The 27,946-nt window shown below is 41.0% G+C and overlaps 2 protein-coding genes across 2 annotated transcripts; both read left to right on the top strand.

Annotated features, from left to right (window-relative positions):
* Positions 1-387: 387 nt before the first annotated feature.
* Positions 388-14,262, top strand: cds2 (CDP-diacylglycerol synthase (phosphatidate cytidylyltransferase) 2; the record flags this gene model as incomplete). Its single annotated transcript, XM_079160922.1, has 13 exons — positions 388-459; positions 4,200-4,342; positions 4,832-4,928; positions 5,412-5,509; positions 6,017-6,156; positions 6,796-6,854; positions 7,448-7,530; positions 7,748-7,835; positions 7,995-8,063; positions 8,874-9,026; positions 9,453-9,572; positions 9,793-9,896; positions 10,403-14,262. 13 exons carry the CDS (start codon positions 388-390, stop codon positions 10,530-10,532), a joined length of 1,356 nt encoding a protein of 451 aa, XP_079017048.1. The 3' UTR covers positions 10,533-14,262.
* A 225-nt stretch (positions 14,263-14,487) lies between these two features.
* arhgap25 (Rho GTPase activating protein 25) lies at positions 14,488-27,626 on the top strand. The gene is made up of 11 exons (XM_079160734.1): positions 14,488-14,967; positions 18,666-18,868; positions 20,554-20,641; positions 21,355-21,468; positions 22,134-22,338; positions 24,161-24,293; positions 24,414-24,487; positions 24,715-24,836; positions 25,352-25,506; positions 25,872-26,422; positions 27,027-27,626. Exons 1-11 carry the CDS (start codon positions 14,904-14,906, stop codon positions 27,226-27,228), a joined length of 1,911 nt encoding a protein of 636 aa, XP_079016860.1. The 5' UTR covers positions 14,488-14,903; the 3' UTR covers positions 27,229-27,626.
* The last annotated feature ends 320 nt before the right edge of the window (positions 27,627-27,946 follow it).

The raw sequence follows: 27,946 nt of genomic DNA on the forward strand, positions 1-27,946 counted from the left end.
TTGTGCATTTTTATATCTAATATGTTTAATCTGTTATTCTTATTGTATATATTGTGCATTTGATATTGTGCATTTGATAATTAATATTTTTACTCTGTTATTTTATTTACCTGTATCATAATTGCTGCTGTAGCGAAAAAACGTCCCCTTGAGGGATTAATACAGTATCTATCTATCTATTCTGATTTATCACGGACATTATTTTGAAAACTGGAAGTTGTCTGTATTCTTTATTCCTGCCAACTTGACACCGATTTGGTTCATCGAGTGAAAAGTGTTGCTGTTCAAATCACAAGCTTAGCAGGAGACCTGTCCCCAAAAAAACGAGCCAGTGTCCCGGAGACACACCGGACCTTCTCTGTAGTCGTTAGGCGACAACCTGCTAAGATGACAGCGCTGAGGCACCGTGGAGGCAAAGACACCGACTCACTGTTACAACAGCAACCGTCAGAGGACAAGGTACCGTTAGCCTCCGTCCTACCTACCAACTAACAGCGATGCTAACGCTAGTTAGCCTGCTAGCTGTTGGAGAGTCCTAACGATTCATTCTCTCGTTTAGCTACAGGAAAAGTCATGTCAACATCGATTGTAATCCGACGTTTTGACGTCGCTTACGTATCAGAAGAAGAACAACTGTTACCTGGAGGCTTCATACAAATCATCCGCCAAACTACTCGCGTTTTAGAGCTGATTGGTTGATGCTACGTGCAGGTCTTCCTGTGTGCTTTCGTCGCGACAATAACAGTACAAACCAAATGCACAAGTTAAAATGGTATCGAAATAAACTCTGCTCTCTTTATCATATGACGTTAAATGCCGACGTATATTATGCCTTGTAAGTTGTATTTGAACCGGTGTTGTTTATGTCACGCTAAGCAAAGCAATAGTTAAATTGAAAACAATTTGAATTATGTGTGGAAAGGTGTTTGTAGCCACATAAACGGTGTTGACGTCAGGTCTACGACGCGTTGAACAACAACAACAACAACATTAGCAACTGCTTCCGGCGTTCTGCTGTCGAACAACACATTATAACTACTATCGTGTTGTATTCAAACTGAGGGGAAAACAAAAGGCATTTTCTGGATGTCGAAGTTGCTTCCCAGGAAATAGTCGGAGCCCACAAAGGGGCGTGGTTATGGACTCGAGGACATGATGATTACAGATAATTGAAGAGCAGCTTGAAGCAGATGTGAAAGTACTCTATTCATTACCGACATCCTTGCAACAAGCCACACATTAGGGCATATTAGGGGAATGCTGACTTACTAATGAAGCACACTCGGTCCACAAAGTGCCACGACTTTGTGTTATTTATTATTGTGTGTCTTTAGGCCGACAGGGAGCACTTAAAGAAGCTTCTGTTGAGGAGTGCTTGTCAGGTTATACAGTCAGTTAATTACTTTCCAGAATCAGGTTTAGTGCTATTTAGGTCATATTCCTACAGTTTTAAAGAGGATCTCATTTATCTCTTTTATTATTTAAATGTAAAAGTGACATTTATATCTTCAGTATGACCTGGTTTATTTAATTAGTTGTCTCTACAAATATGGAAAATTCATCCTGTATTTTTTTAGCTATTTGTTTTGTCAGTAGTTGGTGAAGTAAAGCTCAAAAAGCAGGCACTTGAACCTTACATGTAGACTGAAAACATCTGTGAGATAATCTTTAACCGTTTTTACATGTGGAATTAATACCAAAGCAGATATCTGGCTTAATCCTGCGTAAAGACAAGATCCTGGAATCATATACGGTACAGGGTGATGGTATAAGTACAGATGTGGGAACCTGTGTGTCCTATGTGGAAATGAATAGTTAACAGTCATGTGGTCATACAACAGCAACAAAGTGATCATACCAAGTAAAAGGTGTGGATAAAGTAAAACAAATAAAATAAAAAGGTGAATCTATTCTGGTCCTGCCATGACCTTTTGCTCTTGATCAGCTTAAGAGGAACACCTCTAGAGAAAATGACATTGGTTTATGAGATGAGGAGGACAGCAGCTTAGGTAAAGTACATTGTGTTTTGCATAAATGGTAGTAGTAGTAAAATTAGTTGTGAAAATCAGTTCACAGATTACGAATGAGTCACACTGTGATCAATCTATGCAAGCATTAAAGGTGCCTCGAAATTCTGCTGGGAAACCATCGCGTGTGGAGCAACATTTGGTTGTTTGTAATTATAGACGACGTGTGTTCGGGAAGTCTCGTTCTAAATGAGCATCTGAACACACGTGTGGTCTTTAGCTATTCAAAACATTTCAAAACAGTTGCTCTAAATTATTTGCGTTGGATGAACTCGCAGCACAACACAGCTGAGAAGGTGAGTCACAAACCTCCTCTTTTCCTTTTTGCTGTTTTTCTAAAGGGCTCACACTCTGGGTTAAGATGTTTAAATAATCCCAGTACACATAAATGTTTCCTTTCACAACTGGCAGATGTAGCTTTTTTTTTTCCAATGAATTGGAGACAAACAACACGGAGACACTCTGTGTTGAAAGCATGAAGGGGGAGGAGCCTTTATGTGAAACGAGCGGCTATTTTTAACTCGAGCATCCTGAGTGACGGATGTCGTCTCCATAGAAACCAGTAGGCGGAGAATGGGCCTGTATGTGTTTTCTTGTTCTTCTGCATTCAGTTGAACTATTGACAGTGTGTCTTGTCAGAGTGTTGCATGAAGAAAAGCCAATGCACTTTTCCAAAATCATGGAAAATGTACAGTTTTGGTTTCATGTAGCCGAGTTGATCCAGAGAGCCAGTTAGAGAATCAGTGTTTTGTGTTGGGACACTGTGACAAAGGAGGACACACACCGACTGTTGCAGCTTTTAACATGTGATCCTCAGTATTCCTTCTGAATTAAAGCTGTGAGCCAGAGAAAACATGCTGTTAAAGAGATTTATTTTTGATGTTTAAAGGAGCAATATACGACATTCAGAGCATCAATATAGCAGCAAACAACTATTTATGTAGAGATATAGCAGAGCAATGTCTACCTGAGCAGAGCATGAAGTTGCTCTCCATCTGTGTGTTGTTGTCCGAGCTTCTCCTTGCTTTGTTGACAAAGCCGGGTGTGCTTGTAGTGCATGTTAGTGTATGTGAGCGTGACCCAATGGTTGACTCAGAGCCTTCACTGCGCTGTGTTTATAAGGCGGTTACAGCTCATAACGCTGTTCGGACCGACTGAAGACACAATTGCATGGCACCGTCATGCTGTAAAACTCGAGTTAAGTGCAGATTTTTATTTAATTTAAGTGTACAATGTGCAACATATGTTGGTGAAGCATTTCATAGTAGCTTTATACCCTGGACTTCTTAGGAGACCAGTGAATGACAAAACAATTACTTTGGCTAGGATTTAGTGCTCTAGTTCTTATGTTATTAATTTGTCATTGCATAGATTGACACGCTTATTCAATAACTGAGTTGATTAATCCCACATTGTCACAGTCTTATATAATCCACCTTTAACGGTAAATATGTGGAAAGGTGCAACACAACACGAGATAGAAAAGTACTAATACAAAAAACCGGCAAGTTGTTGCGGTAAAAAGCAACAACTGTATGTCATTAGGAAATACCCCGCTGCAGTAATGTAGTAGTGTCTAATAGTTAAAGTGTGAGACTGACAGTAAGCCGACCGTCTGCTGTGTGAATGTGAGGTGAGACCTCCGAGCCTAATTTGGTCACCAGCAGCAGAGACTCTGTTTGCATCAGACGAGCTGTAACCGTGTGTAACCGCCAGCGTCTGATGACGGCCGTCCTCTGATCGTACCATAGATAGGTAGAGACCAGTGTGTCGTGAACGGGCCTCCGCCAATGAACAGATGGTTCTGGGAGAGCAACAATATGGACGGAGATGATTTGGTGCAGCGTTTAGCCGCCCACACACACACTCACTCCTACACTGGCAGTCCTGTTGCTGGTGTTCTGCTTTATTCTGATATGAAGCTGCTGCTGTTTGTTCAGTGACATATATATTTGTTTCACTACGTATCAATTCACAGAACACAGAAGATGTGTGTTTTGTGAATTCAGTGGATATCAGACAGGAGTGCCAACACATTACACTCGGTGTAGCGAGCGCATTCAAAGGCCTGGATTTTAGATTTGTTTTGTGATTCTGTGGTTTTCCTATCGCTACAGCTTTGCTACAGCTTTACAGCGTTGCCAAATGTCCGTGTCTTATTTCTCCTCTCAGGGTTCAGACAGTGAGCTGAAGGTGGAAAAAGATGCGTCGTCGGATAGCGAGGCCAAGGTGGACTCAGGAGTCCCAGAGGTGCCGGTCCCTGCAGATGACACCCCCGTGGTTCTGAACAAGGCCCTGTCTGGACTCTCCTCAAGGTACCGTCGCTGTTTACAGTATATGACTGTAAAGCATGGGGTTGAGCATGCTCAGTAAACTTTCCCTGTATAGATGATGGTCAGCATTGGATATAAAAATTATGGAAGTTTGACACCGTTTATCTGAGAAACCGCTCTATATTCTGAGTTGTTTATTGAGTAACTACATTGTTAAATATAGAGTCACTACATGTCTCTGTATAGAGCTACAGGCCCCTGGTTTTCCTGTATTTTAGATCACTGCGACACTTGTGGAGGTGTCATGATTCATACAAAGCAATCCCTCGTCACACATAGTTTCCTTTGAAGAGCAGATGTGACTCAATGAACTCTTCAACCTGTGTTCCTTGCAGATGCATTACTATATATCCTATTTCTGTGGGTGTGTGCTGATGAAAGGTTCAGGATGGATGAAGGCTTTTAATCTCTATTTAACAGTAATATTATGGATTTTATGCAGTAATGCCTCTCTGGCTGTGTTTCCTTCAGATGGAGGAACTGGTGGGTCCGAGGCATCCTCACACTCGCCATGATCTCCTTCTTCTTCCTCATCATCTACCTGGGCCCCATGGTGCTTATGATGATCGTGAGTACCAACTACGCTCGGACACATCCTAAGTTACCTTTCAGAAAATCAACGGGAAGATTACCTCCAACGAGTGCTGACAAAGAGTGTAAAATGTAGCAAATATAATGCGCCATCATCTCATATATTTACACTTTCATATTGAAGGTACGGTCAAAGTTCATTTTCTCAATGAGTTGTACAGTGTATTAGGGTTCGTACAGTTATTTGTCTCTGCAGCACGTTCAGTTGGACTTTACCACACAAATGAAAAGCGTAATCTCATGGATTAATGGGATTCAGGCTCTTTAATAGCGTGCAGGATTTCTGCTCCTGTCATCTGGGAATTCACTAAAAATAGGCCCGTCAGCCATTTTGTGTCACTAGGACAGCAGGACGCAGGACACACACACACACACACGCACACGCGCACACGCACACGCACACAGACTTGGAGATGCTCCAGTAGTCTCCTCCCTGGTGACGCAGTGTTTCTCTGTGCAGGTCCTCATTGTTCAGATTAAGTGCTTCCAGGAGATCATCACCATCGGCTACAGTGTGTACCACTCCTACCACCTGCCCTGGTTCAGGACGCTGAGCTGGTGAGGGCGCACACAAACACACAAACACACACACACTGTCACACATTTTATAGAGGTGTGTCGTTAACATCATCAAATATCCTCACTGGCGTCTTTCTTATGGTGTTGTTTCATGTGTTTATTTTATTGCAGACTTCCTGAGGTTTGTTTTGTGACCCGATTACGTTTTGAGTAGGTTGTAGATTATTAAGCCAATCAACGAAAAGCGCAAAAATATTGTGAATCATCAGAGCTGGTTGATTTTTAGCAATAGTGGTGTACAGTATAGTGTGGTAGATAGCAGAGTCCTGACATTCATTATGCCATAAGTCTGAACAATCTAATGTGTTCTGCATGTAGTTAGTAATTTGGACTTGCAGAACATTTGACCATCCAACTGTAGTCATACAGTGAGTTTATTCACATGGCCTCACTGGTTCTCTGCAGGCATACTGAATGCAGAGTGTGATCAGCTGCTGTCATAAAGCCGTGATACATGTACATTTGCTCCACCCCTCCACCCCACAGGTACTTCCTGCTGTGTGTGAACTACTTCTTCTACGGAGAGACCGTGACAGACTCCTTCTTCACACTGGTGCAGAGGGAGGAGCCGCTTCGCATCCTCAGCAAATACCACCGATTCATCTCCTTTGCCCTCTACCTCATAGGTACAAATGCTGAGACCCAAACTGCAAAAAAAAGAATAATGTCTGCCTGTGAGAAGTCCCACTTCCTGTACTGCAGGTTTTCAGTCGGTAATTCAGTTCTACTGCAGCTGCAAACAGGATGTGGTGAGGAAGGAAGCACACAGACTGTTTGCTATCTCTTGCCTACTTGATTGAAGGTGAAACTGAAGGGCCCGGCTTTCTCACACGTCTTTAAACAGAAGGGCTCTAAAGATAACGGTGTCACACCTTCAAGTCCCAGAAAATACTCCAATCTGTTTTGGCACAACATGCTATTTTGTTTTTTAGATGCTGCAGATGTTGCTTCTTGGAAAAGAGTAAATGTCCTTGTAAAACTTTGTGTGTCTGGTTTGACTCTTCTCCCAGTATAAGCACTTTTTTTTTGTCTCGCGCATTCTCCTCACCTCAGTCTTGTGTTCGGTATAAAACGCTCCAGCAATCCTAACCTACTCGCTGCACATTAACTCGTCTGAAATAGGTCAAGCTAAATTTAGTCGGGTTTGAGCAAAGATGAACGGGATTCTGACTTTTAATTAATCTCCCTCGTCTCTCAAGACACTGCAGCCCTGATTATTTTCCCCCTGTTAAGTATTTCACACGGTATTTGTCTTGTTGTTGCAGGTTTCTGCATGTTTGTGCTGAGTTTGGTGAAGAAGCACTACCGCCTTCAGTTCTACATGGTAAGTGGCACCCGGCCTCCTCCTGGGCTCCGGCCTCGAGGCTACTGGGTTATTGATGGGGCTCGGAGAAGTGGGTTAGGGTCATTCCGACTCTTCGGTTGTGTTAACCAGATAGACTGAGCCGACCCCACGTAACTATCTCATGTCTTCAACATTAAGCAGATCCAGACAGAAAATATGTGTTTTTGTTCAAATACTGAAAGCAGATATTGGTCCTGGGAGAGAGTGCAGAGCAGAGGCAGTTCAACAGCTACACAAACGCAAACATTTCCACTCGTCGGTCGAGAATGACCACAATATGTTTCTCTCTGTAAGTGAGCAGTGCTGCTGGTTCTTAATGGCGATGATGAGACGCTGCCTCCACTCACATTATCCAACCACACTATTGATCTAATCAAGCTATTATCTGGTCATGTCACAGTAATCTCTGTGTGGTGTCTTACCAGAAAATCATGTGTTCTTACTATTTGTCCAGTCTGTCAATAGATATTTAGAACACAGACACACAATCATTAAATCAATAGTGCGGCTCTCATTTCAGACTTATCCTCGTGTAAACATACTCTGCTAATCTTGTTATTTTGTCCCCACAGTTCGGTTGGACCCATGTGACTCTGCTGATTGTGGTGACCCAGTCTCACCTCATCATTCACAACCTGTTTGAGGGGATGATCTGGTAAGAAAACGTATAATATATCAAATATATTTATTTTTCTCACAGAGCAGCAAAGCAGCTCCTTTTCTGATGTAAAATTATCTTTGAATCCAATTATGTTAACTTTGTGTGTTGATTTGCTGGAGGATTAGCTAGTACATTGTATTACTTTATCATACATGGTTAGTTTTCATAAAACCTGTCTCATGTCTCATGTAAACTCTTCTCATCTGAACAGGTTCATCGTGCCAATTTCCTGCGTGATCTGTAACGACATCATGGCCTACATGTTTGGTTTCTTCTTCGGCCGCACCCCTCTCATCAAGGTCGGTCGTATCACTGTTACTTCTTTCTCCAGTTTGGTTGTATTGCCAGGCTAGGTCAACCGTAACCAGTGTTTAGGAGGTCTGTGTATTGACTTTATGTTATGGAAACATAAAGATGATTGTGTGATGATATATTAACCTTGAGTGTGTTCTCTGCAGCTCTCACCTAAGAAGACATGGGAGGGATTCATCGGTGGATTGTTCTCCACTATTGTGTTTGGCATTATGGTAAGATTTTAATCTCAAGTTTTTACCAATTCCAGGCGTTCCTTTTGTCTAAAATCACAATCTTGGGATTAGTTTTACACTCTGGTTTAAATTTTCCTTTTAATCTTTTGGGGAATTTTTTTAGCTCAGAAAGATACTGAAATACTCACTTGCGTTTTTATTAGTAGCTGTTTAGAATATTGTAATTACCTTTTCACTGGATTACCTAAGAAGTCTAAAAGATCAGATAAAATACTCCTTTATTAGTCCATCAACAGAACATGTGCAGTGTCAGAGCAGCAAAGGGAAGAAGAAAAGTAGTTCAGAATGTCTTAACTGAAACAAAGACAATGGATTACATGCACACTGCACTGGCTGTTTGTATCGTTTAAACATGTATTGGAAAGATCTTTTACTTGTTTATTAAGCTTTTAGTGACTTTCATTGACACTTTATGCTTTGCCTCTAAAGAATTTGCCCATTCGTGTGTCAATCAAACATTCCCCCCCCCCCCCCCCCCCCCCCCCCCATGGTCAAACAACTTAATTTACTTCACGATTGTATTTGCAAAAGGACGCCTGTGTACACACAAGTCAACGTGCAGTGTTGTCACCTGCAGCTTTGTCTGGTTCTGACTGTATTAACAATAATTACATATCACTAATGCAACAAGTATTCATTTTGCCTCTGGATATTAGAATGGCAACAACTCAACAAACACTGCGGCGTTGCAGGATTTCTTCTTCTTTAGTCTGTCATCGTTTGACTGAAATAAGAGCGAGCAGGCCAGTGATGTGACTGCAGGGTAACTGAAGCTTGTTCTCCTCCCAGTTCTCCTATCTGATGGCCGGCTACCGCTACTTTGTGTGCCCGGTGGAATTCAACAACGACTCCAATAGTTTCCAGGTGGACTGTGAGCCATCCGAGCTTTTCCAGCTGCAGGTCTACACTCTGCCCAGCATCCTGGAGTCTTTCACTGGATGGGTGAGACTCACTCCTCCTGCTCTGTCCGCCATCTTTTTGCTTTTACTGTGTCTCTTTGCATTACTGCTCCTCAAGTCACATAAAAACTAATGTGACTATGAAAGGAGGAAATATTTATATTGCAAAATCCAGTAAATTGTGACAAAGTATCAGAGGAGTCCTATATTTTCACAGCATAGTGTATTTTTGCAGCATCCTTACCAACTTTTCAGGGGTGGACAATTCCTGATATAATACAGCAAACGTGTGGAAAAATATACTGTAATATGTAACTTTTTTTTACATTTCTGTCAGGACCTAGCTAGTAGTTTTAGCTCACATATTATATGGAAAACAAACTGGTAAAATGGGTAGAATATGTGGAGTTACTCTGTTGATAACTGCTTTCATCTGTTTTGGTCAAACTCTTCCTCCTCGTCCCCACAGAGCACCGTGCGTCTCTACCCATTCCAGATCCACAGCATTGCTCTCTCCTCCTTCGCCTCCATTGTGGGACCGTTCGGTGGATTCTTTGCCAGCGGCTTCAAAAGAGCCTTTAAGATCAAGGTAGGAATGACGGACACCTGTACCTGCAGTCTGCTGACAGTACTCATTGTACTGTTCAAAGATATATTCACGTCGTCCACTTGGTGTTGCTCTGCTCATGTCTATCACGTATGAAATAGTCTATACTGTATTTGCAAAACTTAATAAATGACATCTGTTAATGTCTGTTGACTCCACTCTATTTATATACATTATTTATTTATTTTCTTTGTCCTTTCAGGACTTTGCCGACACGATCCCGGGTCATGGTGGCATTATGGACCGATTCGACTGCCAGTACCTCATGGCCACATTTGTTAATGTCTACATTGCTAGCTTCATCAGGTAAACACACTTTACATGAAATGACACTTGAATATGTTGCATATGTTGATGAGCAGTTTATGTTAGTAACATGGGAAGATTTTATCATCAAAATGAGTCGTCGTTTTTTAAACAATGGGTCCTTGATTTCAGATTTATTGCCAGCTATGATTGATTTTGGGGTTGAAATCACATCTGTCGGTGGATCCTGTGTGAATGTGTGAATTCAGCTGTCCATCACACAGCGCTTCATTTCACTTGGCGCTCTGAGTCCCAGAGTTGGCTCTGCCGATTAGACTCGGGTCGGTTCAGACATAAAAAGAGAACTCCTTTCGTATTCGGGTAGGGCTCGGTAACGATGTTAGAGCAGACTCATGCACTCTTTAATCCACTCCTTACAGGCGTGGCTAGGTTGCTAAACTGTGATTGGTCAATCCATGTTTCGGAAGAAGGGATTTAATAAAAGCTCAGTTCTGTAGACGTCATTTTGGATAGAGGGTGTACGATTATCTTCTCCCTCCTCTCAGGGGCCCAAACCCAAGCAAGGTGATCCAGCAGCTGCTGGCCCTCCGTGTCGATCAGCAGCTCCACATCTTCAACTCCCTGAAGGCTCACCTGACGGAGAAGGGCCTGCTGGCAGCGCTGGAGGACGTCTAAAGCCACCCGACCCGAAACACCGGCTCGCCCTGAGAGGGAGACCACAGAGGAGGGCAGCACCCGAGGGGCCCCGTGTAGCTCCGGAGCTCTGAGAGACTGCCAGTGCTTTTGTGTGAGCGAAAAACACATCAGAGAGAAAAAAACAAAGAAAAACTACAAAAACAAAACCTACAGTCTTGGGTCATTCCGTTTCATTTGGGTATGAGAGTCGAGTGTGTTTGTGTTCTGTGAATCGTTAAGTGTTTTCAGGTTGAGTCAGTGAGTTACTGTACCGTTAAACATTTCCATTATCGCCAACTTGTATCTATTCACACTGTTGACCAAAATGTTGGTCCGCTGTACACTTCTACCTGCATACAAGATATCCTCTATGTACCTATCAATGTGTGTTCACATGTTATTGTACTCTTGATTTAGTTTTAATGCACTGCTCTCAACCCCGTTACTCACCCCCTCCCCAGTTCAAGTTTTTATTTTCTTAGTTGTGATTGTTTCTATTTATACATAGATGGTTTTTATATTTGGTATGTTTTCTTATATCTTAATGTTGTGTCTGTTTTAGACTGAATTCACCTTTGCCATCTGCCGCGTGCATTCATGTGTCTTTTCTCTGTGTTTTTGCTGCCATTCATCACTTTTAAAGAAAAAGGCCTCTCTTGCTCAGCCAAAGCGTTGACGTCACCGTATAGTTTGCTGGTGTTGTGCTGTAAGGCGCAGTGAGCGCTGCTCCTTAGTAAATGTTTTATTATGAAGGCCAGTGCTACGGATACCAGCACCCCTTTCAGCACGGTAGTCACAATCTTCCCTCACCTGGTTGTCATTTCATATATCATGTCAAAAGCTGGAACAACTCTTAGAGATGGAACACAATCATGTTTTTCTTTTTTGTCTAATTGACTCGTTCTGCGTTATTACTTATTTTATCTCTAACAAGGAGCTGGTTTGGGTTTTATGCTCCGTAAATTGGTGGGATTGTTGCGTTATGGCTTCTGTTTGAGCTGTGTTGGGATTGGACCGTACAAGTAAGGCACAGTAATGGTTTCTACGCTGCCAAGAGCTGCTTCTCTCTGTTGTCACCGTGTTCACAGGCTTCAGAGCAGAAAGACAGAATATACAGTCAGTCTGTCATGTGGTTGAGTTGACCTGTAAGTGTGACAGCTGTTGTGATGTCATGCGTCCGATGTTCAGGTTGTTTGCCAACAGCAGTCAGTGCTCAAGAAGTTCTAGTAGGATTCTGTGATATTTATACCTCTGGCAAATATTTGCTTCATTTGTTTGGCGGTAAAATATTAAAGGTTCTCCAGTGTTGAGATCATTTCTTTTTTTTCTGTATGCAGTTATGTTACCATCTGTTAAAGGGACGCCACCGAACTTAACCGTGAAGATGAGTTTACTCTTACTACTTTAAGCATGTTACATGCTTGTTACCTGCAAGACGTTGTACAACGTGTCTGAGAAAATGGGAAATAGCTGTGATGATGTCATCGTGATGTTATTGGGGTAATCTTGAATTGCGTTTGGAGAATTTTAACATCGGGCCTGCGTTACGAAAAACATGGACATTTAACAGTCAGGGATTGTGTGGCCTTATGGGAAATGTAGGAGAATGTTATGCCCTTACTAGACTAGACGTCAGGATGTCTCTGCCTGTGGTGCATCAGCCTGTTGGATGCTTCACTAAGACACTAAATAGCTGGAGTGCTCCTTTTAAAACTGCCCACACAAGCTGTTCTGTTAACGTTTATAGGGCTGAATAAGTTATATATGGAAAATATTTTTATTTTATTTGAAATCTGACTGAGCCATTGAATCGATTTATAGTCAGACTGACCAAGTTTTTAAAATCTCATTAGTTATTTATGGCTTAAATGCAGCTGGCAGACAACAGATTAAATTGCATTTTAAGACTTGGGGGAAAATGTGTAAGACTTTTTGCTGATATTGTTTCCTAAAAGGTTTTGTAAATTTGGCTCGTTGACATTTTTGAAAGACTACAAAATGTTTGTATTGTTAAAAGTTAAGATGATAATTAAATCTTATTAAATAGCCATTATTATTCACACGTTTGTGGGTTGTTTTGTAGAAATGGTGACACTATAGAGGAGCAGCAGACAGCAGTGTATTCAGTGTATGTGGGTCCAACTCTGGGTGGACAAAGATTAGACTCTAATTACCATAATCATCAACCAATCACCTCAACCTGTCCATGTTTGTGCACATTCATCAATTAGTTTTTTATCCATTCAGAGAAAATAATTGATTTATTGTTGTCCTTGAAAGCCACATAACTCTGGAGGTTTAATGTAGTATTATAGGTGTTGATGTTACCCCGACAAAACTACTTCTGTGCTCAATGTTTGAGGACGAAACAGCAATATGAACAACCATACAGTAATCAGTGTAGCAGGGATGTGATCAGTATCTAGGTGTCCCTAAATGGTAGTCATATAAAACCGCTCTTATCTGTGTCCAGTGAATGACTTAATCACTTAATCAACACTTGGGAGACGTTTGCTCCCTTAAATTTCCTCTCATCAGATTCTGTCTTCAAAAACGTCGATGTATTTTTAAGAAAAGGACCCAAAAGTTTTGTAACGCAAGAAAATTGCTTATTCTTCAGTATGCCAAATCAAGATTCAGATGAAAAGAACCACTGTATAAACCGAGCCTTCATTTATCTTATCTCCTATTTGAATGTTGCTCCATTCATATTTTTATTGATGTTTTTGGTTTGACCAACCTGTCTTACGCTTAACTTCTCTAAAGTATTTGTTTTATTTATTGTAAGAAAACCTTTTTAAAGTCACTATATTGTATATTTAAGAAGATGTTTAGAGAAATGTTGAGTGTTCTTTAGTATTTTTGGTTAGAGAAATATTTAAAGTATTATTATTGCCATATAGGAGAGAGTATTGAGATAGCAGAAAAGTATTTTCTCTCTCGCTTGCTGTGACTTCAGTGCAGTTTGGGTGTTTTCTAGGCTCTTCCCTCGTAGCTGTCATGTGTCAACTTCTTTGTCGCGGTGCAAGTTGAAGCAACGCAGATAGATTGTAGCGCTGTGTTGCATCGTCTCCCTTTGAGCAGGCAGGAAGTCTCCAGAAAGTAACACCAGGACTGGTGTCTCAGCATTCGTAGATATCTTATATTTCTTCTGGCATCACCGCCTGCTGTGGTGGTTTGATGTCCGAGTTTTTAATCCCCGCAGCTCTGTACTGCCATGTCTCTGTCTGGTGTTACAGTCGGCCACTAGAGAGAGCTGGAGCTCCTGGTGTCGGCTGATCGAGTGTAACACTGATGCTGCATCTGAGCAGAAAGGTTTGACCCTTTGCTGTTTGATACATTCCAGTTCCCCTCAGATTTGCTCACATGGAGGCAGAATATAAGAGCCAAACATACCACTATTGGAAAAATAAAGTTTGTTTCGTGGCACCCAGGGAACACCATGCCATGTAATCAACACAGTGCCACTTTGCTGTTCTGCCCAGCCAGGACCCTCTCAAAGGAATGTATGGGAGTTGTGACTGTCCAACATGCTGTAGGCTCCCCCTTTGTGGATGTTTTATTTTGTGGTTATAGATTCTCTTATAAAGCTGTATGATTTCAGTATATTGTTCTTAAACTGTGCAATGGTTTGTGTTGAGTTGTACACTTGTCTAGAGAAAAGTTGTACTCTTTGATGCTGAAATGTGCTTTGCCTTTGTTCAAAGAAAATTAAAGGTATGAAAAAAGGGCGATGTGTGACTTGTTTCTTCCCTCTTGGTCTTCTTCCCCATTTTCAAATAGATATCTATTCAATCTGTTTCCACCAACTGACCAATTTTATAATAGTTTATGTCTTTAAAGATGGGGGAAACATTAAAACCACTGTATTCACAGGTCAGTAGATGATACCTCAAGCTTTGACCTTAAGACGTGTACTTAAATACTCCCTCTCTGCTGCAGTCGCATGGCAGCCTGAGCTGTGAAGCGACACTGAAGGGGTGAAAACCATTTCCTTTTAAACACACCCGTGGTTTCTTTCTGACACCAGTGAACATTAGTCATTTGAAAAGTCCCCACTTGAAGCCCTGGAGCCCTGCACCTTTTAGTGAATCAGCCTGGAAGCCATTTATACAGATCTCTATCAGAACAAGTATGAACATGGAAGTAAAGGCAACATGAGGGGACGCGTTTAGAAGGGCAGGGGAAAAAAAAAAAGAAGAAGAAAGATTAACACACAGGAAGTAGGAAGTATGATCTGCGATATCTCCAGTTTGTGTGATTGTGTTGTCTGAGTGTGTATCCATTTGTGTGGTGTGTGTGTGTGTGCGCGCGCTCTGGTGGGCTGTACGTGTGAAATCAAACCCTGACCTCTGGTGTGAGTTGAGGACAATGTCTCTGAAACTACCTCGCAACTGGGACTTCAGCACCTTCAAGGCTGAGACAGCTCGCATAGGTAAGCCGTTGGTCGTGCTGCGTTCACTGTCAGCAGAGTGGATGCTGCACTTCCACTCATGTTGGGCACTTTACAGTTTGGACTTTTAACTGCTACTTAAACTATAATTTTCTCTCAAACCAAAGTAAAAAAAATCATCTAGCACAAGACACTTAAAAAAATTGTTTCTCCTTATTATTAAGAAGAAGCATATAAATTCATGGTAGCATAATTGAGATGCCGTCATATTGTTGGAGTGGAAAAGGGTGTTTTATTATAGAAAGAAAACCGATTAGTGACAGAATCTGTACTTTGCTTGAGCAGTGTTGGTTTTTTAACCATGTTGGTGGTTGCTTGCTGTGGTGATGATGGTAACCAGTGTTGGACCATTTTTCTTTACACAAATCACTGTCATCTAATACAGAATGTACACTAATATATTATGTTACTATATTAAAACATGACTCGATGTTTAAAACTTTAAAATGCTTTTCTTAAAGTAAACTTGAACCACTCTCATGTGGGCCTATAAAGTCTGGTGCTTCTCCATAGACAATGCATTGGGAAAGATGTAATAGATGACACCAACAGCACCCTGTGAAATGAATATATTTTGCATCTTCTGGTTTAGAAGTGAGAACACTGTGTAATAATTTGACACCAAATATTGATTTAAAAAAGATTTTATTGTTTTAAGAATGATCTTATTGCTTCTGCTAAAAAGATATTCCGCTCGCTCTCGACGATGGCAGCGATCTGCTATATATAAATATATATATATATATATATATATATATGTATTTGGCTAGGTAGCTTGTCCTTCTCCCTAGTGGTGGAGACTGAGATCCAATGTTCTCTAACCAGAGTAGCATTGGCAGAATCAGCATGCTATCTAGCTAGCTAACAAGCTAGCTATCTGCTCGTTAGCTTGTTAATCCCACCATACTTTAATGCTACACTGGCTACAGAAAATAAGTCAAACTAAGTTGACATTCATTTGGCGATAGCACTGTGCTTTCCTATGCTGGGACAAGAATGTGTGGATGAAACATTAATACAAGTAATTTGCTCTACGCTTCGTAACTTTACTCTTCCACTGCTTGTTTGAGTCGTTACTACAAAACTTCAACTCAGCGTCCACGATTTGCCGTAAATCAGTTTAGTTTATACGAAAGTTAGCCCGCTGCAACGGTTGCAAAGGCAACGGTACACATAAAAATCAGTTCTACTGCTTTTTTTCAATTTCAATGAATAGAACAAAGCTCATTTAGGTATTAAAAAGAAAACATTTATTGTCTGTGGAGCAGCTCCAGACGTTATATCACATCACATGTTTGAGACTTCTCTGGTTTCTATCTTTGAGAGAGAGTAGCTCATGTTCCCAAATATTGACTGAACTTTCCTAAACCATGGAAATAACATATTGGAATTCTTAATTTTGGTGGTGCTCCCCTGTAAATCACCTGAAAGTAACAATATTGCAATAAGTCACCAGTAACCAACTGCATGCAAAACTATGATATTATTTTAAAGTGACTGCACAGCCGTCTAGACTGACTAATACAGTGCTTACCACAGTTTGCATAGGGTGGAAACAGTGCAAGAGCATGCCTTGTACCACGTCTCAGGTTTGGATGGCACAACAGTTGCAACATTCATATAAAAGAGGATTGCACACAAGCAGTAATAGCATAAATGACCTGCTTTTGTTCATGGCGTGCATCATTTTCTCTCCAGCTCTAATCATTTTTACAATCAGTGCTGGTTGTTCAGCACGTTGGAAGGAAGTATCTGCCTGTTGCACATTTATGTTATCTGCTTCATGTTGACTGAATATGAGCCACTATTATTGTCACGCTCTTCCTTTAGTATGAAAGCATAACTTCTTAAAAGCTGGTGACCCCCAACGGGATTCTTTTACCTTGAGATGTTTTATGGACTGTGACTGTGACTGATTTTATACCCATGAACTAAAGTGATGCAGGTTTTCAACAGGAAACTGATGCAAGAGCTCAGTTTCTGCAGAGTTCTGACTTTGAAGCTGTCTGTATGTAACTGGACCAACATATATGTGAGTGTGTGTGTGTGTGTGTGAGACGTGTGTGCAATGTATGTTTGTGCAAAGTCATACTGCATCTAGCCTTTCAGACAGATTTGGAAAGGACAACCACAAACCAGTCAGTGTGTTGATTCACACGGACTAACCTGACTCTTCCTGATTCAGTTAACGTCGCTCATCTGCTGTTTCACTCAGGATTAAAGACAAGTGATAGTTGGACATTTTGGGAAATATGCTTATTTGTTTTATTGTCGAGAGTTAGATGAGTAGATCGATCACACTCATGCATGTGCACTATATATAAAGCTACATCCAGCAGCTTAACATAAAGACTCAAAACAGGTAGACAGGGGGATTTTTGTTACCCTAACACAAAGCCAGGCTGCTCCCCCTGTTTCCAGTCTTGATGCTAAGCTAAACTAACCACCTAACAGACAGACATGAGAGTTGTATCGGTCATCTTAACGCTCAGCAAGAAATAAAATATATATATTTCTTAAAATGTCAAATTTCAATCAAAATTTCCTTTGAATATTCATTCTGTCATCTCTGACTGCTGCCAGGAAGTATATACAAATCTTGATCCTATTATCAATTAATTATTGTGCATGATCATGGATATTTAGGCCTCTACACCCAATTTTAAATTTCTCCCGGTGGATATTTAACCATGAAACCTGATGACATGACGAATGTCTCCCCCACAGTCAGTAGAAAACCTTCTTTCATTCTCCCTTGTACTTATCTTGATGTAAAAGTATTGCACTTAACGTTATCTTCTTATGATAGTGGGCACTGGAGGCGTCTTTGTGGTGCTGTGGGAGCACGAAATGAGGCCAGTTTGAAGTAGCCGTGTGTTTGTCAGCTTTGGGTGTGGTGTGACATCGGCCTCTGTGTGTGGGCTCAGGGTTCCTCAATGGCACTTTAACTTTCCACTAATCAAGGGAGTGTGATGCTATTAAAATTAGACCAAAGGACTCTTAAACGTCTAGGTTCAGACCTTCAAAGTGTTGCCGGCCATCCGGCGATGATGTGGTAGCTTCCTGTTTACCCCAGTGCGGCCCTGCTTCTTCTCTTCTGCGCTATTATCTTGCTTAACTAGACACGGTGAATTTAAGAACAACTAAGTGTGTGGGCTCAATCTCAATCCAGCTATCTCTGCAGTCCACAGCCCTGCGTGTTACTCAGTCCGTCCCCATCTGACTCTGTCTTCTCTGGGCCACGTAGACCTCTGCCTCTGTTCTTTCATCAAACCATCAACTCAACTGAAAATAAGATTTTTGTGCCAGTTTCAGGATACTCAATACAGAACTTTATGTCGGATCTTTCTAGCTGTTTGCCGGACTTTTGCAAACCACTGTGTTATTTAGAACAATCACAGCTGCATGTGTGCACCTTCCACAGGAAACAAGGTCAGTTCAGACCAACAGTTTCCGCTCAGCCTGAAACTGTGGGGAACAAAAATAAGCTACAGTGAGCAGCTTTCTCAAACTTGATAGGCTGATGCATATTCATGTCAAAAAGAGGAAGCGCTCTCCTCCAGCTCAGCAGAGCGCTGATGTTTTGGTAATGTTTCACAGCTCCGGCTGTGACACAGCGAGTCGGCGTATTTTGTTGTTCACAACACTTTTACCAACAGCTTTCTTGTGGTGTTTGGCAGCGCGATCCAGGAGTGTGATACCTGGAGAGGGAGGCCCCAGCCCGGGCTCACCGCGCTCCCCCAGATCCATGGAGAGGCCCCTGAAGGCCGGCTGGCTCAAGAAACAACAGAGGTCTTTAGTCAAGAACTGGCAGCAGCGTTATTTTGTGCTGAGAGGGAGCACTCTGACCTACCACAAAGATGACAAGGAGACCACTGTCCAGGTGAGACAAAGGGAATTTAGTCGATTTTACCCCGTACTGCTATTATCTTAATTATGATGTAATTTGTTGTGCTCTTCTTGTCCTTTTTTGGCACAACACACATGCACACATTATTTCCAAAGCAATTCATACAAAAAATACACATCAACATTAAAATACAATAACTTCTTTATTTTGGCACATGCAACTCATATCAAAAATCATTTCAATACCTCAATTACATGTTCTACTTCTTTTACATCCGGTGATGTAAAAGCAAACCAGCATTATCTAACTATAACATCTAGTTATCTTAAATTAGCATTTTTCGGTATTAAACGTTGTTGATGGATTGATTCATAGGTTAATAAGAAATGTGTCAGTTATAATTTCCAATGAAGACCACAAACACTTTAGCTGTGTGGCTAACTTTGCACACTTCCTGTAAACAAAACAAATGGTGCGTGAAGCCTCGAAAGAGAGGCTTTCTGCCATTGAAATACTTTTTTGTTACAATGTTATCTAATCCACTGGTTTTACGCTCTTGAACAAGTATCCAACCAAGATCCCACGGCCTTTGTAATGAAGCTGTAGATATGTCTGTGTGGGACCAACACAAGATGCTAATTCTCTCCTTACCTGTGTGGACATACCTTAAAAAATGCAGTGTAGAGACAACATGACTCTTCCATTGTCTCATTACTTGCTTGAATTTCAACTGCTTTGACACCATATATGCAGGGAGCTAGGTCAAATTTGTAGACCATATTAATAATGTGTGCAATATTCAAAACAAAAAAAACAAGTTTACTTTATGTTCACCCCTCCTCTTACATGTGTTGTTCTTCTCCCTTTACTTCCTGTGTCGAAATAAGTGATGGTGAAACAGGAAGGTAGAGGAGCATTCATGTAAATAACCTTAATCGCCTTCAGAAACACTAAACAAGTGCAAGCACATTTATTCTTATTCTTTATGTTTCTGCTTGATTTGAGTTGCTTACTTTACGATTGCTTTTGAATTTATCTTTGCTTGTGATGTTTTGTTGATTATTTGACTTTTGTGTGTGCTGACAGTGTTTGTTGAGGTGAGATTCCTCCTATAAACCCAGACAGGTTAAATCTCACCTGTACAACTTGCTTCTATTCTTTTATGGTTGTGTTTCTGCTGCTTTGTTTTATTGTGCAAACAAATACATCTCAAATATCATCTGCAAAAGTCAAAGAGTCGTTTCCACATTTGGCTTTGGTTTTAATACAGAAATAAAGTAATGGATCAGTGGCTGGAGGTAGAGGAAATGGGCTGCGTACATGGTGAACTGGGGAATATACTGGACTGTACTGTATATGCTGTAATGTAAACAGTGAACTCATAGAACATAAGTAGACCCTTGTGAAATGATAATAGATGTTTCAGTGTGTTGTACATCTGCAAAAGCCCTTTTGATACAATGTTTGCCACAGTAAAATAAATTGTGCCACACCTGCAGAGGAAATACCTGCTGACACCTTAAAAAGACGCAGACTACATGGACTCGCTGGTAAATCTGAAAAATGTACAGTTAATATTAGGGTAGCATATGGTGGTCTATGAATGAATGAATGTAAACATTAGTATGAAGATCAGTGCTTGGTTCTTGACTTCTTGGACATGACACTAACATGCCCTTTTCTCTGTGTGTTTGTGCTCCTGGTTCTTTGGTCTGCAGGGAGTCATCCAGCTGCGGTTCAGTAAAGTTAATGACCTCCCTCCAAGCTCAGATGACCCCGGGAAGCACTTCTTTGAGATCATACCACGTAAGCATGTAATCGACCCTGAAAAGGAAGCAAAACTGAACTCTTTACACTGGAAAAAAAATTAACAAACAATGAATGCAATGTGTTTTTGCTTGTAATAAGAAAAGAAATCTGCCAATGGAATAAAAATGATAATTTTAAGATTTCTTGAAATATATCACCTATTATATAAAATTTTATGTGATTGTGTCTTAGATTAATGGTGGTAATGACAGCAAACAACTATTATCTATGTAAAGATATAGTGGAGTAATGTCTACCTGAGCAGAGAATGAAGTCGCTTTCCTTCTGCGTGTATTGTTAGCCAAACTTAATTTGTTGACGTAGCTTCTGGTTGCAAAAAACCAAGATGGCAACGACCAAAATGTCAAACAGGCTTCAAAATCCGGTGGCATCTCAGTGACTACGTCCTCTTCTCATAGACAAGTCCGTGTGTGGCACTTGAATGCACCTTTGTGTGCAGCAGTGATACATCAGTACTGTCCACTTCATTGCCGTCAGGTTACATGTCCTTTTTGCTGTATCTGTTACATGAGTCAGCAGTTATGTACATGTGTAGTGGAAAGTCAGAAACTACCACAAACCGATAGCAATCTCAATCTTCACCGGAAACATTGATAGAAATGTCCCATGTTCTGACTGGCGTACCTGTCCTGCTAAAGGTTTTTCTGTACCAAGATGGATTTTTTCCAACAATACCCATCATTTCACAGGTACAACTAGAGACAGAGAGCGATGTCCCTATGTGTTCATGGCAAACTCCCAGAGTGACATGGAGGAGTGGGTCCGCACTCTGCGCAGAGTCATTGGAGTACCAACAAGTGGAGGTTCAGTAAAACCTTATATTGTTATGGAAACTAAGGTTATGTATGACACTGCAACTAGAGAAATAGTTGGATATTTTGGGAGTGCATTTATGCTGATAGTTCGATGAGAAGATCGATACCACTCTCATGTCTGTACACTCACTGAATATGTAGCTGGAGCCAGCAGCCAGTAAGCTTAGCTTAGCAAGACTGGAAACGGGTAAACCGATAGCCTGGCTCTGTCCAAAAAGAAGGAAAAAAAAAGAAGATATATAAATAAATCTGCCTCACAGCATTTCTAAATCCAGCAGCTGCTACCTTAGCTGAGGATAAAAAGAAGGAAGTAAGACAGACACTGCTCGCTGCCCAGAAATAGTTTGTGCTGTTTGGGGTTTCTTGTTACCTTTGGACAGAGCCAGGATAGCTTTTTCCAGTCTTTATGCTAAGCTACTGTAAGCTAACCAGCTACTTACTGTCGCTTTAACTCTAAGGGAGAAAATAGGCAATTTCTCAAAATGTCAAACTACCACTTTAAAGTAAATAAATAACAGGCACCACTCTACAGTTACTGTAAAGACCATGTAAAAAATGGATAATGGTGATGATTTAAATGTGCAAAATGTTTTCTGATTATACTGTATGGACATTACTGGTCCAATATGTCATGTCTTTCTGTCTGTCTGCAGTGTTTGGAAAGGGTCTCATGGACACAGTAACATATGAGCAACGGTTTGGGCCTCACATGGTGCCAATCCTGGTGCAGAAGTGTGTGGAGTTCATCAAAGAACACGGCCTGGATGAAGAGGGCATCTTCCGTCTCCCGGGTCAGGACAATGCTGTGAAACAGTTCAGAGACGCCTTTGATGCAGGAGAGAGACCCTCCTTCCCCAGGTAAGGAACTCATGTTTCCCTCTGTATATACTGGAGCCATATGAACCATTCAATGAAAACTCTTTAATTACTTTATTATTATTATTGTTTATTGGAAGCCTCTAACATGAACTGACTCCAAAAGCTTTGATCTGATTCCACACAAGTATGTTTCAGACTTAGTAGTGTGCATTTGTATGTTCCATACTGTCTAATAAAAGGGGATTGTATTGTTATTGAAATACACAGACAGAACTGAGTATAAGTGGTTATAAAACATCACACATTTCAAAAAAGCTTAACAGGGCCAAAAATGTCCTTGGAAATCCTTTTAAGCCTTCTTTAAACCTAGTTGGTATGAATGGTGTGGAACTTTAAGAAGGTCACTGCTATAAAAGGAGAAACATCCTTCAGCACAAGCTTTCTGTGTTTCTGAGAAAGCAAGGAGAGATGAGAGAGATACAGAGCGTCAGATAGATTTCTGTCTGTTCAGAGCTGAAGGCGATACCACATCCTGTTCTAGCCGGCACACAGGAGGAAACCTGTATTACTCAACATCACAAGCTCCCCTGACAGAGCACTGTTGATTAAAACATCCATTTAGCCTAACTTGTTCATCTTTAATCTTCTGTGAGCAGAGTCAAGGAGCAGCCAGGGCTACTATGACATGCTTTATGTCAAATTTCAGGCTGCAAATAAAATAATGAACACGAGTTTTACTTTTTATTCCCCTTGAGTTGTAATCTTGGCAAACAACAAAACTGAATCCAAGCCTGCTGCACCAGCTACATAAATAAAACTAGGCCCAGAGGCCCAAAATGTCCAAGAACGACAACATCTTTGTAAATCTTATATTCAGTACAAGGACTTTGTTTATGCTACAACTCCATGTAAATGCTCTTGTTAATTTAGTCTTTTTTTGGCATTTGTTGCCTAGTTTTGGCTTGTGGTACTCAAAACGCCCCCCAAAAAGCTTAACAACAATGTCTCTTTTCAGAAACCATGACCCAGTTACATGACCTTGTTGTGAGCAGTTTCATGTAGTTTGTGTGGAAAGAATATAGTTCCGACATGAAACTGGCGCTTTAAGCACAAACAGAGTGTCATATAGTTCCATTATATTGGAGAAAAGGCACAAATCTAGCCAATAACTTCATCATTCAGCAACTCACAACTAAAACAATCTAGATTGAAAATAGTTCTAGAAGTAAAGGGGAAGATATGATTGTGGGGTGAACTGTCCCTTTAAGCCAGGTCAAAAAACTGGAAACATTATACACATGTCTAACATTGCGTTCTGTGTTTAAAGTGAGCATTCACCTCAAAATCAAAAAATACACATTTTCCATCTTACTTATGTATTATTTTTCAATATTGATTGTTTTGCAGTGACTTACCTAGTTTGGGAAATAACAGCCATAGAGATTTTCTGTCTTCTCTCCAATATAATGGAACTTTATGGCACAACGTCCGTGGATTTTCTTGAGTAATTTTTCAAATATATATGTATATTTTTGGCGCTCCGTGCACCACAAGCCGAGTGACATCTAGTTCCATTATATTGAAGAGATATTTACGGCCGATAAATCCAGAACTATGGCATCTCACACCAAAACAATCTAGATTGATAAATAGCAGCACAGGTAAGAGACTATGTATTTTTGATGTTTGAGGTTAACTGTCCCTTTAAGTCAGGTCAAAGGCTTCCATCAACATGTAATCAAGCAAACTGTGTGTCAATGTGAGCAGGTTGCTTTCAAGGTTAACTGTCACTTTGAGGGTTGAATGTCTGTTATACTGTAAGTGGATGTTCATTGGATGATATGCATCATATGCGCCGCAGTGACACTGATGTCCACACGGTGGCGTCACTGCTCAAGCTGTACCTCCGCGAGCTTCCTGAGCCCGTGGTGCCCTGGACTCAGTACCAAGACTTCCTGGACTGCACCAACCAGCTGGACTCCAGCAACACAGAGGTGCGCTTATCTAACAGAAGCATGCTCACTGTACATTGTGTATGTGTGAACGCGCAGGAGAGGTCCTGTGGTGTTTTGAGTACGTGTGTCCTTCAATCTCTCGCTCATGTGTCCTTTCAGGGTTGGGAAAAGTTGGAGAAACAAATTGCTCTTCTCCCCAGAGTCAACTACAACCTTCTCAGTTATGTTTGCCGGTGAGTAGAAGCTGGGGCACAAAGCATCCTGGGAAATTCCCCAAAAAAAAACATGACGCCTTTGTGGTTAGAGACAACAAATTGGAAAGATATGTGTTCAGTGACATGTCCTTGACTGTACATCTACCAGACAAACTGGTAAAAACATCAACTAAATGCTGTTCTGAGATCAGTTTCCATCCTTTGTATCCGTTAACAATGCTGATCATTGTCTTTCTGCTTTGCAGGTTTTTGTTTGAGGTGCAGCTGCACTCCAAGGTGAATAAGATGAATGTGGAGAACTTGGCTACAGTGATGGGCATCAACCTGCTCAAACCTCAGATAGAAGACCCCATAACTGTGATGAAGGGTAAGAACGCACTGCTGATGTGTCCTGAACTAAGCTGTGTGCAGATCCACGTTGAAATGATGTGGCCGTGTCTGATAATCTGGTGCAAAACAGGCTTATTAAATAATGCATTTTACTGTATTGGCTGGGAAAACATCCTGAATCCAAATGATGTGTTAAGCTATTATTTCTAGTAATACTGCTCCATGACTACATCCTTCTCCTTTTAGACACTATATTTAGTGCAATAAACATTATTTTACAAAAAAACTTCACAAGTATTTAAATACCCGAGTATAATTTGGTACTGATGAAGTATCAAAAACCACGTGTTACTATCTCCTAAATTGCTACGGACAAGGCTTACAGTATGTCCATGTCTATCTGAACTGTAGATAATAGCAAAATATGAACAAGAAGTAATTCAGTATCTTTTCAAAAGAGTGAAGAAAGTGAATTGAGAATTTGCATAAGAACCGAAAGAGAAGACTTTTTGATGCTAATCTTTCCACGTTTGTGTTTGTTTTTCTTCGCAGCGACTCCTCAGATCCAGAAGCTGATGACAGTGATGATCAGACAGCATGAGACTCTGTTTCCTCTCTCCAAAGACGTCCTTCCCTCCCCTCCCTCAAAAAAGGCTGAAAGCCAGAAGAACACTCCCCGAAGCTTCGTTGGCTGGGAGTCTGCAGAGGTACGAGCAGTTGACCACACACTAAGCCTCTGTGACATTTTAAATGTCCCGTTTTTAGGGCATGTTCAAAATGAAACAGGATTAAACAGCCTCACAGTGATAAAAAATATAATACGCTTTCCTTGCTGATAGATACCACTCTTAACAAACACTATAAAAGGCCTAAAACATATGTAATTGTCATCTCTTTAACCAGATTTATGTCTGTGCCATATTCATATTTTCAAAGCTACTTTGGTTCAGTTAACGGTTACTCTTCAACTGAAGTTTATTTCTTCCTCTATTTCTTCCCTCTGACTGTAAAATAACATTTGCACATAAAAGATTTATGTTTGTATTTCATTTTGAGTGATGTTTGTTCTCAGATGGGTGATGCGTCGCTGTCTGAGTCTCCAGAAGAGGAGGAGGACATTGACAGTCCAGGTCCAGGCAGAGGAAACTGCAGCCCCCAAAACTTGTGTCAGGAGCCCCGCTCCACTTCCACAGACGACTGGACGGGAAGTCCCCGCAAACGCACTCAGACCCTTCCCGCCTTCAACTGCCCGCTCACCGGGATGGCAGCCAAGGCCGACGCGCTCAACCGGTGGAGTCACATCCATGAGAGCGTGGAGGAGAAGAGCGGGACATTGTCAGAGGACATTTTTAAGATCCTGGACCTCCGGAGTTCAGGTTCATTGTTCGGGGGGCCTCAGATGAGCAACAAGGAGGGAGAGGATAAGTTATTAACAGCCCGAAGAGGAAGTGACAACACAGGTTCTTCAACTGCTGGCTCCCAAAAACCTGACAGCGAGGCCCGGCCTGCCCGGCCTGCCCAGGTGCTGCTTCATCAAAAGAGTGTGGGGAACCTGACGGGTTCAGAGCAGCAGGTCAACAGCCGGTCTGAGCAGAAGAAAGACAGCCCGCAGCTTGTAGACAGGTGAGCTCAGCTGAGGAATCACAACCAACTGGCTGCACACCAGACAGACCCTCAACAACCATTACATGTGGTTCACACTTTTTAAGTTTTAAGGTAATGAAACAGTTCAATGCTGTTTCCAGGAACTATTTGGGCTTCCGGATTTAAAAAAAGATATATACAACACTTGCAACCCAAAGAGGAGAATGTAGTCCTTCAATTGAAACACTTAGATTGGAGTGACACATAAAGTTAAAAGGGAAATTATATTCAGTTTTTGGTTGTGTGTATTTGTTCCAAGTGCGATATTTCTTGTTTGGGGAATATTGTAGAAATGAGACCAAAGCAGATCACTGGGCTGGAATCAACTTACTTACAGGAAATTCTCGAAACAAGTTGATTTATAGTGAAAACAGATGTTGTAATTTCACTCCACTGGCAGGATTCAATCTTTAGAACATTAAGTTTTAGAACTCAATACAAGACAGCGACAGACATCTTTTTGTGATGGATTCATATGTTTTTTGACTTGCGAAACTATATGACATGGATAGTTTCCAGTATAGATAGAGTTGCTTTTTTACTGTAGGTCTGATCCCTCTGTGTCTCTCAATGTCTCTTGCAGTCTGCAGCAGGAGAACAAGGAGCTGAAGGCCACAGTGGCAGAGCTCCAGTCTGTCCTGGAGGCAGATCGCCGCCACGTGGCCGCTCTGGAGATCTGCCTGAGAAATGCAGAGCGCAGCCGAGATGAGGCTCTGAGACGCAACCAGGAGCTGCAAAGAGACATTCAGCAGTTCCCCACCAAAAAGACACAAGCTCCTACCTAACAGTCATTTTCAGACTCACTAGTATTTGGATTTATGACTCCATTAACCTCAACAGAGCTAATTTCACATCAACTGGTTATGGAAAATCCTATTGTCCTTCAGTGGGATGACATTAGATTGTTTCCATTTAAGCTCTGTTTGGTCCTCAAGATAAATTAAGATAATAAATATCATTATTCACATTAAAGACATTAATAACACAAATGTGTTCCTCCCTACGATGAACTGCCTTGATCTGGTCTCAGCTTAGACTGAATCCTTTGAACCGAGATCAACTGGACTGAATTAATGTTAATGGAGGACAGTAGAAATACTCTGAGTCATATGTGGATTGACTAGTCCATTATTTCATGTGTTATTTCAGCGGTAAAATAATAAAACAGCACACATTTAAGTGATTTTTGTTGATGTGTAAAAATATCTTACACCCCATATTTACCACTTCTTCTTAACATTTTATAACATATTTGTTGAGTAGCACTAAACACAAAGACGGGAACATCAGCATTTGGTCATAAATGTAATTATTGGATATCAATCAATCAAACTTTATTTATAGCAGCTTTCAAACAAATCAAATGCATTTCAAAGAGGTTTACAAGCCATTGACAAAACCTGGTTGATGTTTAAAGTAGTGAAATATTAATACAATAAAATAATTCATAATGATCAAAAATCAAATGATAATAGATTATGTACAAATAATACAACATCAAAG

Source organism: Pholis gunnellus (genome assembly GCF_910591455.1).
Source record: "Pholis gunnellus genome assembly, chromosome: 6".
In the NCBI taxonomy this organism is placed as follows: domain Eukaryota; kingdom Metazoa; phylum Chordata; class Actinopteri; order Perciformes; family Pholidae; genus Pholis; species Pholis gunnellus.

What these genes read in the sequence shown, in the direction of transcription:
- arhgap25 (XM_079160734.1), top strand. Translation starts at nt 14,904, where the DNA reads ATGTCTCTGAAACTACCTCGCAACTGGGACTTCAGCACCTTCAAGGCT. An exon ending in TGGAGTACCAACAAGTGGAG is followed by an intron (nt 21,469 to 22,133) that starts GTTCAGTAAAAC and finishes GTCTGTCTGCAG; the next exon opens with TGTTTGGAAAGGGTCTCATG. An exon ending in GAGAGACCCTCCTTCCCCAG is followed by an intron (nt 22,339 to 24,160) that starts GTAAGGAACTCA and finishes TATGCGCCGCAG; the next exon opens with TGACACTGATGTCCACACGG.